The sequence below is a fragment of the Mastigoproctus giganteus genome, chromosome 2 (genome assembly GCF_048544385.1).
Source record: "Mastigoproctus giganteus isolate SK-2022 chromosome 2, ASM4854438v1, whole genome shotgun sequence".
Lineage (NCBI taxonomy): Eukaryota > Metazoa > Arthropoda > Arachnida > Uropygi > Thelyphonidae > Mastigoproctus > Mastigoproctus giganteus.
Genome location: NC_143576.1, coordinates 179,483,244 through 179,499,561, shown reverse-complemented (window position 1 = coordinate 179,499,561; position 16,318 = coordinate 179,483,244). Strand labels below are relative to the sequence as shown.

The 16,318-nt window shown below is 38.4% G+C and overlaps 1 protein-coding gene across 2 annotated transcripts in view; it reads left to right on the top strand.

The window, feature by feature from the left end:
- LOC150089792 (uncharacterized) overlaps positions 1-16,318 on the top strand; it is a 44,673-nt gene that overhangs the window by 17,110 nt on the left and 11,245 nt on the right. For both annotated transcript variants that reach the window (XM_090368818.1, XM_090368817.1), the window contains exons 2-3: positions 7,529-7,711; positions 12,449-12,507. In XM_090368818.1, the coding sequence (XP_090224944.1) occupies positions 7,621-7,711; positions 12,449-12,507 (150 nt within the window). In that variant the 5' untranslated portion in view covers positions 7,529-7,620. The remainder of the gene's footprint in view (positions 1-7,528; positions 7,712-12,448; positions 12,508-16,318) is intronic.

Here is a 16,318-nt window from a genome sequence, read left to right as displayed (position 1 = left end):
ATAAAACTGTTGAATGTATACAATTTTATGGAAGAATGTTTTCCCTATTAATTATATTTTATTTTTCCGTGGGTGGCTCTCACACGAGGTCACTCTGGGGAACGATGTCTTTTTCTTTGTGTCCGGAATGGAGTACAGTGCTTTTTAACATGATCGATATTTTCAATATTGTAATCTAAAAACTCTCTGCTTCTCAGAAAAAGGAAACTGTTGAAGAGTAGTGTTAGGCAAAATATTAAATATATAAATATATATAAATGAATCAGTTAAAAAGACTGATACATATTTTTAATTATATTTTTTTTATTGGAACAAAACCAGATGGTTATAGGGTATAGATGGATGTAGGGCGTATTAATACATTATGCCATTTTTTTGTGAGGAGACTTAGCATCGCATCTTTCTCTTTCAATCAATTTAAGTTGAAACAGAGTATAATACTTCTGTCTGGGACACAAGTCTGTAAGTCCACACGAAGAAGTGTTCCTTTTACACAGGTATCTGTTAAGGAAAGTTTAACTTCATAATACATAGTAGCGAAATTACCGTACCTTTGCGTTTTCAGAAATGTTTTTGCTTTCACTCTAATTTCCATATTATTCTTGTGGTCCGAAACAAGGGAAGTTGCATAAATTGCATTTAGTTTGGAATAAAGAAAAAAAAGGTGTGAAATCGATTGATTGCAAATTCTTTGTCGGGAGTCGAATAATTATTTGGAACATCGTAGTAACTCCGTTAAAAAGTTTCGAAAGGTCTGGGAAATGTATTGAAAAAGTACAGTGGTTTCACCTATCCACCCAGTAGCGAGGACAGCATGCGTTTAATAATTCAATATTACAAAAAATGAATTTAATAAAAGCAATACAGTAATGACACGAAGTTAGGTGCACCATCTTACCTTTCATATTTTTTTGAATTAGTAGGATTTCAACTGCTTAGTTTATTTAATTGTCACGGAAAAACAAACTTTGTTATCATAATGAGTTGCCCTGGTGTTACACCACTTGCAAGCAAATGGCATCGTAATAACCTGTAATTTATTTAAAAAATGAGCGTCTCATCCTCACTCTTTGTTTCAACAGGGAAGAGGTAAAACAAAGTCTCACCTATTCGCCTTATCATTTGTTTAAGAGTAGTATGATACATGGGAAATGCAAAGTTTATTCTGCTGTGAAGATTAAGATTGTTTACTGTAAACTTAAAAGCTACTGCACCACAAACACATGAAAGGGAAAAACAGGCCTCCTAACAGGGAAAGAAAGAATATCTAGAAGGTAACATTAGGCAAAAATACAAGGGAACATTCAGAGTGATAAAAACACACCAATTAACTTTGAGATCAGAAAGTAATATTACTCTTTAAGAACTAAAGTCACGTGATAAATGTAAATTTTGACAGCATCAAAAGATAAAGCTAACTACTGCTGCCCATGGTGTTGTTCAGAGTATTGGTGTTATTCTATCATAGTGTATAAAACAATTCATTTATGCTTCAATAAAGATCAGCAAATTAAATATAGTGAAAAATAAATAAGGTACAGATAAATGGTGCTGCCGACAAACTATCTGTACCTTCTAATTAATATAACTTGGAAACTGTAAATAGGTTTCTGAGATCATCACATTTTAAATTCAGACTACTGATCGTAAGATGAAAAACGAGAATGAAGAAACTGAAAAAAAATATTGCTTCAACACAAATTATTACAGTGAATAAACAGCACATCACCATATGAACGGATTCCTAAGTGAGGCTATTATCAAAGAAAATTTGTACACAACCTATGAACCTCGGAATTAAAATACCAGTTAACCTGATAAAGAAATTGATAAACCTAACAAACAGATTGATCATAATTGTAAATTGAAAAAAGCTTGACTATTAGAAGGAACAAATGTACAAGTAGGTGTTTTCAAGAACGGGCAAAAGAAATTAAAAATAAAATGTATATGTTTATTGTTCACGTATCACCTGGAATAGATGAGTTACCAGTATTGGTAACTGGCAGTATTGAACTAAATAAATTTATAATTTTATCAGCCTAGTTTCGAAAGAGAAAAGAATACCGGATTATTGGACAAGAAGAATCATTTTACCAATTTTTAAGAAAGAGTTCATAATAGAGTTCAAACACCACAGGAAATCATCCTATTATGTCACTGTGCTGAAATCTTTGAGCAAATTTAAGGATTAAAACAGAAGAGACAACGATGGAAGAAGATCATAGATTTAGAAGAGAAAGATCAACGATTGAATTGCTAGGCAGTTTGCCGAGAGCCTTTTTTCTGGTATACTTAGACCTTGAAAAGGCATATGATTGTGTGGAAAGAGAAAACGTGTGGGAAAGTTTGGAGAAAATGGTAAGATAGGGAGGAGGTAGTGAAGGTTAAAAACATGTATTTAAAGTGTAAAAGTTGTGCGAGGACAAACTTCGGGGATTCAGATTGGTTTTCATTGTCCAAGCGACTTCGACAGGGCAGTGTATAGTTACCACCACTGTTTATTGTTGTCATGGACAATATCCTTGCAGGATGGTAAAATATATGGAACAGCAGTGTTTGCAGATGATGTTGTCCTTTAGGTAAACTAGGAGGAAGAACGTGAGGAGAAACTAGCGCATTGGGAAAGCGTAGTTAGTGAGTGTGGTCTAAAGATAATAAGTGACCAGAAAAGCAAAGATATGGTGATTGACGGAGGGGTAGATTTGATTGTAAACAGAGTAAAATTGAAGAACGAAATGTTCTAGATGGTGGATAATTATAAGAACCCAGAGAGTTTATTAATAAAGGATGGCAGGCTAGATATGGAAATAACTAGAATAACAGGTAGTCAAGTTTCTTCTGTAATGTTAATAACCTGTTATGGACTAGAGAAGTTCCTATGAAGTGTAAAACGCTGATAAATAGGTCATATTTATTAGCGTTTGTTTATTCTCTATAATGACCTATGCTGCTGCTGAGATCTGGAGCGGTGAAAACGTCTATTTTCACATCTCAGCGTCTGAAGAAAACATAAAACACAGAAAGAAAACAACAGTAATTTGGTAGTTTCGAACATTTAGCTTTTTTTAAAGAAGTTGGCAGAGTGCAACTATAATTCTTATTCGTTGGATTTTCAGTCATTTTCAATATGAGTATCTTTAAAAGGGATCCAAAGGTGTAATATATTTCTATATAATATCTTTATTACGATCGGAGAATATCAGTGAAAATTTTGCATGCATGCCTGATGCAATGCCCATAACAACAAAAATGCTGGATGCAATGATTGATGCATGCTTAATGCAATGACCATAACAGTTAAACATGAATGACAAAAACCAGGCACAGAATAATCATAGAAATGTGATTATTTGCTTCCTTGGTGGAAATCCCTGTCAAGTGCCCTCAATCAGGGTACTTGCGATTGATCATTCTGATTGAAGTGTATAAGAGAAAGATTGATGTGTTCTAGAGAAGTTCCAATGAAGTGTAAAATGCTTTGAATGGATTGAGCAAGCTCAATGCTCATCGCATTCTTTCTCTTGCTGAGACTTCACACGTGAGTGGAGGGCATAAATTCGAATTGAGGAAAGATGGTTGTAGGAAAGATGTGCAGCAGTTTGCCTTCAGCTAGCGTGTGGCTGATTGCTGAAACAAACATCCATCTGTTGCGGAAGTGGGTAGTTTGAATAAATTCAAGGAAGAACTAGAAAAATTATTGGGGAGAATAACTGGTGATATGGGAATTTTTTTTTGCTGATGCTTTTTAAGCTTGATTTTTGCACCATATACTACTACAAAAAATTCCTGTTTATACTCTGACACGACAACCAAGTCAGTAGAGATACAAACACAGTGTATTTATCGTATTTAGTAGTTATAAGCTTGAACTCAGATCCACACAAAGAAAGCAGGCTAAACACTTTCTCTCCTAACCACTCGGCTACGTCAGGCCTACTACTATTCATAATAATATTAGGCCCATATCTGATAGTACTAAGCTCATATGGTTGGTTGGTTTAGATTTTATTTATTGGTTTAGACCAGTTCATATGGTAAGGAGGTCATTAACATGATAAATCAACAATTATTGTTAATTACGTGTTCTAGGGTATTGATGCGAGTAGATTCCTGAGGACTAGGTGTAAGGTGTATTTAGTGTCAGACGGCACCAGGGGTTTACCCCATCTCCGCGTTGCTTTCATTGTGGGTGTACCAATTCACTGGGAAATGCCAGAGATTTAAAAGTGTGTGGGCTTTGTATTTGTGTGATGTCGTGTACCGTTGTTCATCTGGTCGTTTAGCCGCTAGACCCCTGCTGAGGCCCAACGTCGCCCCACCTTCGCCCCGTGGAGGCAGACCAGGAACCCAGTAGTTTTAGTTTCACTCTGGCAGGTCTTAAAAAAAAAGAAACGCGCGCGCTCTTTTATATGCACGTACCTACAGACAGATATATATATATCCATCATCGTCGGTTTGATGATCGTTAGGTGAGGGGGATAATGCTTGCATAATAAAGGCCGAAAGAATGGGCGAACGGGAATTTTGACATAATTAAGTTTTTGTGTGTGGGACATTCGCTAGCATAAAGATAGAGTGGGTGGGAAACTGAAGGCTGGGGGAGGTTAAGGCAGAAATATGGGGGAGTAGGCAACCCCAGAAGTCGGTGAGGCAGGCCCATGCCTCACCAGGAGAATGTAGAGGCGCCGGGGGGGGGGGACCGTCCCACCACCGGCGCAGGTGAGGGGGTGGAAAGGCACCAGGCAAGGGAGCCCGGTGCGATCGCCATCAAGCGTCTGCAGGAAAATAATACAATGACCTTGTTGGTGGTGTCCAATCTGGTGTCATGTCCGAGTTGTTATCCTTCGGACCTGGGTCCCGTCCATGTTAGTCCTTTACCTTAGTGTGGTTTATTTCCTAAGCTTTCCAGTTCTTAGGAGTGTGTCTTGTTTACATAGGCCCGTGTCTAAGTTTGGTAGTCATCTCCATTTGTCTTTCATGGGACATGGGTCCCGTCCACGTTAGTCTATTTTGGTATAGTTTGTTTCCTGAGTTCTCTAATTCTTGGGGATGGGTCATTTCTGGTGTCCCAGTCATAGCGAACTGAAGAACAGATGTTCTTTGGTTATAATGGTAGTGGGTTGTGGGATGCGGCCATTTGGTTTCTCCTACTCCTCCTCCTCGCGAACAGTGCCTGTGCGTAATCCTAGAAGGCTTGATACTCCTCCTTCGTGTCTAGGAGATGATGTTACTTTCCCTGTGGTAAGTAGTGGATTCTGGTGAGTAAAACACCACGTAGGTCTTCATAGAGCCTGCAGTCATACATTAGGTGCTGACAGCTCTCCAGCCGACCGCAAGTGCAAGTTGGATCAACCTGAATCTCAAGTAGAGGCAGTTTGGCATTAATCGCTCCGTGTCCAGTTAAGAGGTACGTTGTTTGTAGACCTGGGGAGAACCAGTTGGGTAAGGTTGGGTAGTTTTGTTCAATATTGGGTAGAAATTTCTTTGTGATCTCTCCCTTTTGAGGGTTGCACCACCTTTCCTGCCATGCCTGCTGCTTGTGAGTTTGTATCCTTTTCTTTTCGACATTTCTCTTGTTGGTTTGGTCAATAGTGAACCCCAGAAAGGTCTGTGGGCTGCCTTTGTCTAGGTAGTACATAGTGGCATAGTATTTAGGTTCAGGCGCCACCGGTGGTTTTCCACATCTGTCTAGTTAGTACAGTAGGCCGCGTTGTATGATTTCTAAGTCCAGCGGGAGAGTGCCTGCGAGCACTTGCAGGGCGTGGGTGCTCACCGTGCGGCAAGCGCGAGTGATGGTTAGGAGGATGGATCTGTGAATTTGGTCCTTGATACGTCTGTTTACTGCTGTTGTAGTTTTTTTGGAACCATGCGCCGGATGCGTAGGTGACGATCGGAGTGAAGATAGCTTTGTAGAACAGTTTGAGGACTCGCTTTTTCAAGCCCCATTCTTTAGGCGTGACCCTGGCAACCATGGCTGCGTAGCGTCTTATTTTTTTACGGAGATATTTCAGATGGTCCTGAAATGACAGGTCTGGTCCAATATCACGCCTAGGTATTTCAGTTGATTGGAGAATTTGATTGTTTCCTGCCCAATTTTTATTTGCGGAGGCCGCCTAAGATCAAGGCGTCCCTTTAGTAGGATGGAGTTTGTTTTTGTGGGGATATTTTGAGTTGATTTCGGTTTGCCCATTCTTGGAGAGTGGTCAGGGCCCGATTTACTAGGACCTCTAATGCGGCTCTTGAGTTTGCCTGTATCGTCAGAATGAGGGCGTCCGCAAATGCCGCAGATTTTACTTCATGGAGATCGATGTTAAGAAAGGTGTCCAAGACAACATTCCACAGTAGTGGGCCAAGGACCGAACCTTGAGGGCAGCCCCGATAGACATGCCTGGAGAGTGTGCCATAGGGGGCGGTGACTTTGATGGTTCTGTTGCTTAGGTAACTTTTGATGGTGTTATAGAGGTTTTCCGGCATGTTGGCTTCGCGCTGCCTAGCCAGGAAGCTCGGCCACCAAAGTGAGTCGAACGCCGCAGCGAAGTCCACGGCTATCACTAGGAAGTACTTTGTATTACATCTCTTTACCTTGTTCAGGAGGTGAGTTAAGGCGTCCACGGCAGAGGTTTCCCCGTCCGAAGCCGAATTGGTTTGCTGAGGCTAGGCTGTTTTTTTTTTTTTTTAGGAGCATTAGCAACTAAGGCCATATTGCTCCAGCATATGCGGTGGTCATTCCTTAACCTTTCAGCATCCTCCGTATTTGAATGTGACGGGCTCGAACCCCGGTCTAATCAAGAAGCGTGTGCTACGCACTGCTGCTCCTTCCCACCTGGCTACGGGGGCGCCTGCTGAGGCTAGGCCTGCCTCATCATAGTAATGTTGGATCCGTGTGTAAAGTGGTCGTTGAAATAGCTTACTGATAACTGTCAGAAGTGCAATGGGCCGGTAGGAGTCCCGAAGGTGTGGTGGCTTTGTTCGATTCTTTAGGATGAGTTTAACGTTTGCCATCTTCCAGGAATTCGGGAAGGTACCTTCTCTGAGACAGAGGTTATATAGGTTTAATAGTAAGTTCGTAACGTACTCTACCGTTTTTTTTTTTTTTTTTGATAATTTCGGGTTTCAGAAGGTCCGGTGCAGGGACTAGTGGGTCTCAGGTATATTTCCAAAAGATTATTCTCGCAGATTATTCATCATTAAGCCTCAACTAGCCATTTTACTATTAGCGCCATCGCTGGTTGGATTATTTAGAACATTTGCTGCTAGGACAGCTAAAGCCACGAAGTGCTATAACCTTAGTGACACCAGCACAAAATAAAAACCGAATTTTCACCTAAATATTCATACATCTACCGTCGGGAGAGAACGACAAATTATGGAACCCATGAGTACTCTGGAAACAGGATACATTAAAACTTTGTGCTTAAACACCAGTGCTTATTCTAAAGAATATAGTTTTTGTTATGTATGACTTAGTTTTTAAAAATGATTGAATCTTAAGTTACGTAATTTCCATTTTTTTTTTTTTTTGCAGATATAAGGCACGCTGTTTTAGTCCAGAAATTCTTCATTTCTCAAAAAAAGCAACCCATATAGAGAGAAAGATTCCTGACATCTTAAGCGAAGATGTTGAAGTTACTTTCATTTTCAGTCCTCTTCAGTTTGACACTTTGTGATATCTACGAGTTTAGTAGATCGGTCCAGTGCGCTAGATGTTGTGAGTAATATATAAAATTACGTAAATATAACTAATATTTTCACTTCCAAAAACCTTTTTGGAGTAATCTTAATATAAATAATGGAAAAACTTATATATATATCCTATAGAAATCATAAGTCAAAGTAAAATGAAATTATCATAAAATCCAAGAATCCAGATGTAAGAAATGTGACCAAGTTTTCAGTAGTGCAAGTCCTCATTGTTCGTTATTCAATTATTCGTCCTTTCATTAATTTTTAGGCATTTATCAAATCACATACACATCACGGTCACTGATCTCACAGCGCACATTTGACCACATTGATTTTAAATAAGTTGAGTTTTGGGCATTTATTGAGAATTTCTCAATTTCTTATAAATTCCTTTGGAACGTTAATGTTACTTTCAATTATTTAAATATTTTCAAGAATAATAGTAAAATTATAGTAACCTTATAATACCGTGATAAATCTGACTGAAAAATGAATAGCAAATGTTTAGAAAACGGTACTTACCTTGTATAAATCTGCAATAAATTTTTTTGGTAGATGGTGGTTAAATTTAGGTTGGAAGAAGCATTAAAAAGAACTAAGGCGGGGCCAATTGGCACCACCGGTCTTCGCTCTGTTTTTTTCATTTACGTCTTTTAACCTCTTTATGACAACAAAGTATTGGAGATCTGCATTTCTACTTCCTTGCGCTTATTTTTAAAATCTGTTTAAAATATTTTCACCCCATTACCCGCCTTAGTTCTTTTTAATGCTTCTTCCAACCTAAATGTAACCACCATCTACCAAAAAAATTTATTGCAGATTTATAAAAGGTGAGTACCGTTTTCTAAGCATTTTCTATTCATTTTCAAGAATAATTTAAAAATCCTGCAATATATTCAGAGATTTTAATAACCTTCTTACTATTATTAACTTTTCGGGTCATGATAAAAATTCTTAAAAAGATTCCTGCTTCATGAAAAAGGAGTCTTTTGGAAGCGTGCGCCTTCTTGAACATTTATCGAATATGGAATTCCTGCTAAAAGAACTTGACAAAGAGAAAGAAAAGCAAATTAAACAACTGAAAATCAGTTATTTCTGTAAAAAATAAAGCCGGAATATCTGAGTCTCTACGTAAATAACTTGTTACTTTTTTTGTTAATTTATAGCTTACGTTACATGAAATTTATTCTAAGAAGAAGACAGTTGCGATTCGAGATCACGAATTAGGTGGGCGAGAGAGTAACGCATGCATAGATTATGGAGAGGATTGCATCGACCGGCCATATCATTATTCATTTCCTTCACTGTTCTCGGAACGCAACCACAACGAAAAGCGAGAATTTTCTGCGTAACTTTCAGTCATTTCAGCAGAGCAGTACATTGGGAAAACCCATTAAAGTGGCCGGGGAATGCTTCCCTTCCAAATCCATAAAGACATTACAAAAGATTAGTCAATAAATTGGACTAATAAAATTGGCCGACAGTGAATGAATAAAAAGAATCAAATAAATAAATAAAATTATTTATTTATTTGATATGAGTAAATTTTACCGCTGGCTATATTGGCTATGTTTAGAGAACTGCATATTTCCTAATTGAAAATTTGTCTGCTTGAGGATTTCCGAAAAACTCTATGCTGGATATTCAACTCTTAAGAGCCTGTTATCTGCTGCACTAGCCAAAAAATAAACAATAAAAAATAAAATAAATTGTATGTGTTTCCCTCATGTAGATCACCTTTGAATTTCCCTAAGCTCTCAACGACAACTACTCTTGGAGGCAAATTATTTCTGCAATTAACAATTCTTTGGCTAAAAGGAAACGTACCAGAAACCATTCCAAAAAATCTCCACCCCCCCCCTAGTTTGAATTTATGACCCCCTAGTACTCGAATTGAAGCGTATTTTTGTTGTTAGTTGAATATGTTTCAGGATATCAGAATTTGAAGAACACACATTAAATGTAGTTAATTTCCGTAGTCATACAGAGGTTCACATAATGTTAAGCCATGGGGACATCAATATTTTTGAAAATGCTTAACGGCAAAAGTTTGATGTTTCTTCTAATAAAAGAAGGAGATTGTCGAATGATGGGTAGTAAATCGTGTGGTAGAAAAAAGGTCCCTGAAAGTGTTATATAGAACCAAGTTCTTTTGTACTGCTTCGATTTTGTCACATTGTGTTTCCGGTTAGAGGTTCCAGACAAGAGGATTTGAAGTACCGTTGTTTTGTAGAGTAGGGCTACATATCTGTACTCTTTAAACTTGAATGTGTTTATCTTGATAAATGCAAGGGTGTATTTGCTAATAAATTGTAACGCAATATATTAGATTGCACCGAGAATACGGTGTTCGGTTAGGGAAATCATCATGAAAAACATATCACGCATCTTAAAAAGGATCAGCTAGGTCAATGTGCATGGCAAAAGGGCACCCTTCGAGGAGTCATTTAAATATGTAGATAAAAGTGCTTAGCAACTAAGTACCTTAGAAGCGATCAAATTGAATCGTATTAGGCTGTGTGATGGTAAAATGAAAGAAGATGAAATTTTCGCATTATCAATTGTTAAATTCAAATTAATTCGAAAGAGAAATAATTAGATTGTAGGAAACGATCTTTTTCAGCCAGCGAATTTTTAATCCTTGGAATAAGTTTGCACTCGTTCCCTTTTTATTTAGTCAATTTTTTTTTGCAAAACACACATATTTTCAATTATATATACTGTATTGTTCACCCTCTATCTTATTATTATTTTTCTCTCCAGCAAATGTATTTAATTCTAATTTTGCCAGTACTGCTTCTCTGTGCAAGCAACTCCACCTCCTTTCACTCAATGCTGCCAATAAACTCATTCCACTATAGAGTGGGCGCTATGATAAATATGGCATCCTCAGTTTATTAAATTATTCCAGTTCTCCACAACAAGCTTAAAACCAGCCCATGCATTCCTATAAAAAAGCGTACAATCTTTAAAATGTTTAATATACATATTTATAAACTGTTCATCTAGTTCCCGTTCCGTAGTTAAGTCTACAACAAAATATTGGTCCCAGATGCTTTCTGAAAGGGGAATGGTGTAATTTTTTGGTTAAAAAATGAAATGCATTTACTTTTCCTTGCTTGAAGAATTCCTATAAATGCCTTCAGTTTCTTCCCTCTTGGCTGAAAGGTTCCCTACTCTTGGCATCTTCTACTACAAAAACAACTGACTGTGAGCACTAAGAGAGTGAACATTGAATAGATACCACGGGAAACAACCGGTGATGGACTGCTTCAATCGTTTATATTTTTGTACAGATTTCCCATGTTTTGTAATTTACAGCACTTTTGATAAATTAATATCCTTTAATTTGGGATACTTTGGTATTCCACAAATTTAATATGTAAAACAATAAACACTGTAAACCCTTTACCATTTCAGGTTAAGCACATACATGTGGTCCATGTAATCGCCGGACACATGTCCCTGCCTTAACCTCTGAATGTATATATCACCCCCTAGCTTACCCCTGTCCAGGGGATTGCTCTTGAGCAGAGCAATAAACAGATTTAAAAGATAAAAAAAAAATAAATACATCTGTGACTGCTCCTTCATGAATTTCTTCAGGATCAAGAATTCCGGTGTTAGCAAGGCACTCAGATTTCGTGACTACGAGATTGGATCTGCTCTTAGGCCACCTGCGTAGCCACGCTCTTTAATTTTTGGAATTGCAGCAGATATATCTGTATACAACACCCGGTAAAAATCTATGCCTTGAATGTACCACCACTTAGTACCTGGCAAACTCTTTCTCTCCGAAGCGCGAAGACCGAACTCATTCCTTTTATCACGTTTTTCTTTTCACGTCTAACAAGCAAAGTCCGCCCTTGGTAACAACAGCCCTACCGTGGGGAATATCTTGGGTTTGGTTGCATTAGATTAGCTTTCAGCGCGTATGTTATTATTTTTCTCTTACCCAATGTTTTATGATTCAGACTCGTACTTGTTTCAAGGTGTTCTCGGGAAATGTTTCGAAGAAATGTTGGTCTAGGTGAGTGTTTCAAGCTTCTGACGTCAGGGGGATTTTCTCACGATCACTCACAAGCAACGTAATAACCTCTCCCTACTTATTAATTCTATAATACTCAAATTTCAATTTATACTGTTTATCTAATTAGTCATTATAAAGGTTTATTTATTATATATTATTATAAGGATGTTTCATTCCAGTGCCTCCATATTTATTGAAATTGAGAACTCAGAGAATAGGAGAGACAAGAGGCATTGTTGCTGGTTCAGAAAAGTTTGGCTTCCTAGCACAGTATGGTGAATTCTTTATTAATATTATTACTATCAGATTTGTAAACAGCATGAGAGCTTTTTGTCAAAGATGTTACACAGTCAGCAGTAATAATATTTTCTCAAATGCCTGAATTTTGAAGGAGTGAACATTTAAGATTTCACGACTATAATCATGAAAATGCAGGCATAGTTAATTTTAATTTCCATCTAATAAGTAAAATTCCCTCTTATTCTACAAAGGTTTTCTATAGGATTTTACGATTGTAACTTGACTTTGTTGCAATACCAGTGAATAATAATATCATTTAAATTACAGCATTTGAATTTGTTTAAATTTAATTTGTTAAATTAAACATTTGAATCTGTTATTTTGAATATGTTCTATGATATCATAAATTCAAAATTTCATCAATCTAGATTCTCTAAAGAAGAAACAAAACCGAAACGAACGTTTTTTTTTTTTTTTTTATTTTCATTGCAGTTTTAACAGAAGACCAGCTTATAAACCATCTGCATTGCTTGAATGAAAAGTTGTGCAACGTAAATATGCTTCTTTTAGTGTACAATTATTTACTTAAAATATAATGTTATAATACTTATTTTTGTTTATATTAATCCTGCCTGAAATTTATAAATTTATAATATCTGGATCGACCAACATATTTACTTTCCTGCAGAAATTTGGATCTATTGTTAAGTGCCTAATAAGATTCCAAATTTCAGTATCGGATGATGCTAATATACATGGTAATACTTTTTGAAACTAATATCATATTGAATTCACGCATAAATGAAGATTACTTCTACCGTCCAGATCCAACTACTGATAATCATTAGGCAGGTTGTCACAGACATTCTCCCAGATTTGCCAGACAAGCTGCACTTGCTACCTGGGAGTCTAAAACGCTGATGGAACTGATATTCGGGTGACACTCAAGTCAAGTGGACCCAATTTCGGCGAAGTCCGGACGGTCTGTGACAGCCAAATCCTCTGCTTGCAACTTCATGATGGTGGGACTGTTTGTAATAGTGGGTATAATCTCCATGCACAAGTACATGGTGTGTGATCACCCACGTGAGAACCAACGTAAGCACGGATCGAGGTGTGGCGCATACACCACCACATGGAGCAACGCTGCCCCTCTATGTTACCAGGCAGTACTGAGTGGTAGATGACACTCATCAACAGGTGAAATACCACCACTTTGCTTATTGGAGGCTTGTAGTGGTGGAACCCATGTTAAGTCACTAGAGCTAAGTTCCAGTCAACCATTTCCCATCTCTTCCATCATGCAGCATGATTGATGACTTTTGAGGTTATGATGAACATCGTGGTGAGATCCAATATTCATTACATTTCGAGGGTACAGCTCTAAAATGGTTGTCGCAGGCTGGCCGCTAGTTAGTACACCGGACCGAATCTATTGGTAACTCCCTAGGAGGCTTCCGGATCAGCTAGTGTATAATCTTGTTACCTCTACTCTGCCAGATAGTGACTGGAGGGAGTCCGAGTAGTGTGTATGCGGGGAGCGTGGTCGAGGCTACGTTATGTCAAATATCTGGGTATATTCTTACATTATGTACGCCATATCCAAAAATTTCATTACTTCATACAACATGTCCCACCTACTTTTTCTTACTATTGTATACACCATGAATTGTCAAACTAATAGAGCAATCTTATCTGCCAAAAGATCTAAACCTCCCAAGCACTTCCTAATTCATTTCACAAATATACGTGATCTCAATTCTAATCTCAACGATGTCCATTTACATTGCAGTCTGCCAAACCCCATGTACGTTTTCTGACATAATCTCAGTTATCGGTTGATTCAACTACTGCTCATCTCAGATGCCCAAATTATCCGCTGTATGATTCCTTTCTCCTCAAACGTGGTACTTGGGCATATGTCCCTTCTGATATTCCCTGTCAGAGACTTGGCAATTTGGAATATCCTCTCTTTGGTCTTCTCTGGCTAAAAATCTCTCTACCTCATTGTGTCAAATTCATCTGTTGTCTCTACCGTTCTCCCAACTCCACTAATCACTTGGAGCTCTTTGACTTCCTCTCTTTGCAAATTGACTTTCTCCAATCCAACTTTCCTAACAGTGAGATAATTTTCCTTGGTGATTTTAATGTTCACAACTCCTGTTGGCTTCCGTTTTCTGGTCACACCGACCCAGCTTGTCCAGATACTGAGGCTTTTGCAATTACTAATGATCTTGCATAGATTGTTCATTTACCTAGAAGAATACCGGATAATCCTAATCATACAGCCAATACGCTTGATCTTTTTTCTCACAAACAACCATTCTAATTGGAGAAGAGACAATCACATGGTGATTGTCTCTTCTCCAATGGAACCTTTATCTCATGGCTATTCCCAACCTCGTGTTGTTCGGCATTACAAGAATGCAAAATGGGATGACCTGCGAGACTTCTTTTCTTCTTTTCCTTGGTCAGATTATTGTTTCAAAACTTCTGATGCCAACGTTTGCTCAGATCGTGTCGGTGAAATTATTCTTGCAGGAATGGAATCCTTTACCCCACACTCCACTTTAAAATCTCGTCCTTTATCTAAACCTTGGCTTTCCAATAAATGTGCTAAGGCTGTTCAAGAGAACGATGTTGCATCTCGTAATTGGCTTGTTTCTAATTCTCCAGTTTGATTTTCTGCCTACACTAAAGCTGGCAACAATTGTAAAGCAGTTATTAATCAGTCCAAACTAGAGTTTGAACAGGCTTAGGGTAGAAAACTTGCTTCCTGCCCTAATGGTAGACGAGCATTCTGGTCTCTTGCTAAAGCTATTGGCCACAACTTTTGCCCATCTCTGCTTCCACCTCTGTTCAAACCAGATGGTGCTGTTGCCCCTTTAGCCAAGGATAAAGCTGACTTGCTAGCATCCCATTTTTCTTCCAGCTCATGTATTAATGATCTTGGTAAAACAATCCCCAACACGCTCCATTCAATGCCTCCTGTGGTCTTCCGTCAAAAGGATGTCAGAAAGATTTTCACGAATCTTGATGCTATGAAAGCTCTAGGTCCCGATGGTATTTCTTCACTTGTTCTCAAAACCTGTGCTCCTGAACTTAATCCTATTCTTTGCCGCCTTTTTTCACTTTCTTATTCCAAAGGTGTTTTTCCTTCTGCTTGGAAATTTACTCATATCCAGCCAGTTCCTAAAAAGGATGACAAATCCCTCCCATCCAATTATCGTCCCATTGCAATTACTTCTACTCTTTCTAAAGTGATGGAGAAATTAATTAACCACCAACTCGTAAACTACCTAGAAACCTTCCGTCTGATAAACGATCGCCAGTATTTATTCCGTCAGTGTCGATCCACTGGAGATAATCTGGCTTATGTTACCCATTTATGGACTAATTCAATGGAAAGGTTCGGGGAAACAGAAGTAGTTTCTTTTGACATCTCAAAGGCTTTCGATCGTGTTTGGCATAAAGGTCTTCTAAACAAGCTACCATCTTATGGTTTGCCAACTGTTTTTGGTAATTGGTTATCCAGTTTTCTCTGTGATCGCTCACTGAGGGTGATGCTAGATGGCTGTCTGTCTTCTAACTTCTTCATTAATGCCGATGTCCCCCAGGGTTCAGTTTTTTCCCCCACTCTTTTCCTCTTGTATATTTATGACCTTCTTCCATTGACTGCAAATCCTATCCATAGGTTTGCCGATGATAGCACATTGCATTCCACTTTCCATTTTGAGAAACCTTGTCCTGCTCAATCAGCTTCAATTTCTCGAAAATCTGTTACCAATTCCTTAAATGTCGATCTTCAGGTAATTCTCCAGTGGGGCAAAGACAACTTAATTTATTTGAACCCTTCTAAAACTCAGTCTTGTCTTATATCTCGCAAAAAGGATTTTTCTGCTCCTATGCTTATCTTTAGTGACACTCCGATTTCTAGGAAAAATGATATATCTCTTTTGGGGACTACTCTGACTTCTGCATTTAAAAAACTTGGCTTTCTCTTTCGCTCTCGGCGTTACTTTTCTTCCAAACAGCTGCTCACCCTGTATAAATCGTAAATCCGCCCTGCCATGGAATATTGTTCCCACCTCTGGGGTGGTGCCCCCGAAACGTTTCTCAGGCTTCTTGATTCCATTCAGAAGAGGCATAGTAGCATAGTGTTTTGAGGAAGGCGCCACCGGTGATTTCCCACATCTGCACCATGGTACTTTGTGAAGAATTTACGGTATCTCTGTAAATGCCAGAAAAAGTGTGGTGTCTGGTTTGTGACAGAGTTGTGCTGTGGTCTCTTGTTCTGTCTTTGGATGCTTTGCCGTAAGGCCCCTAAGGGGACCCCACCTTGCTCGCCACCACCACTGGGAG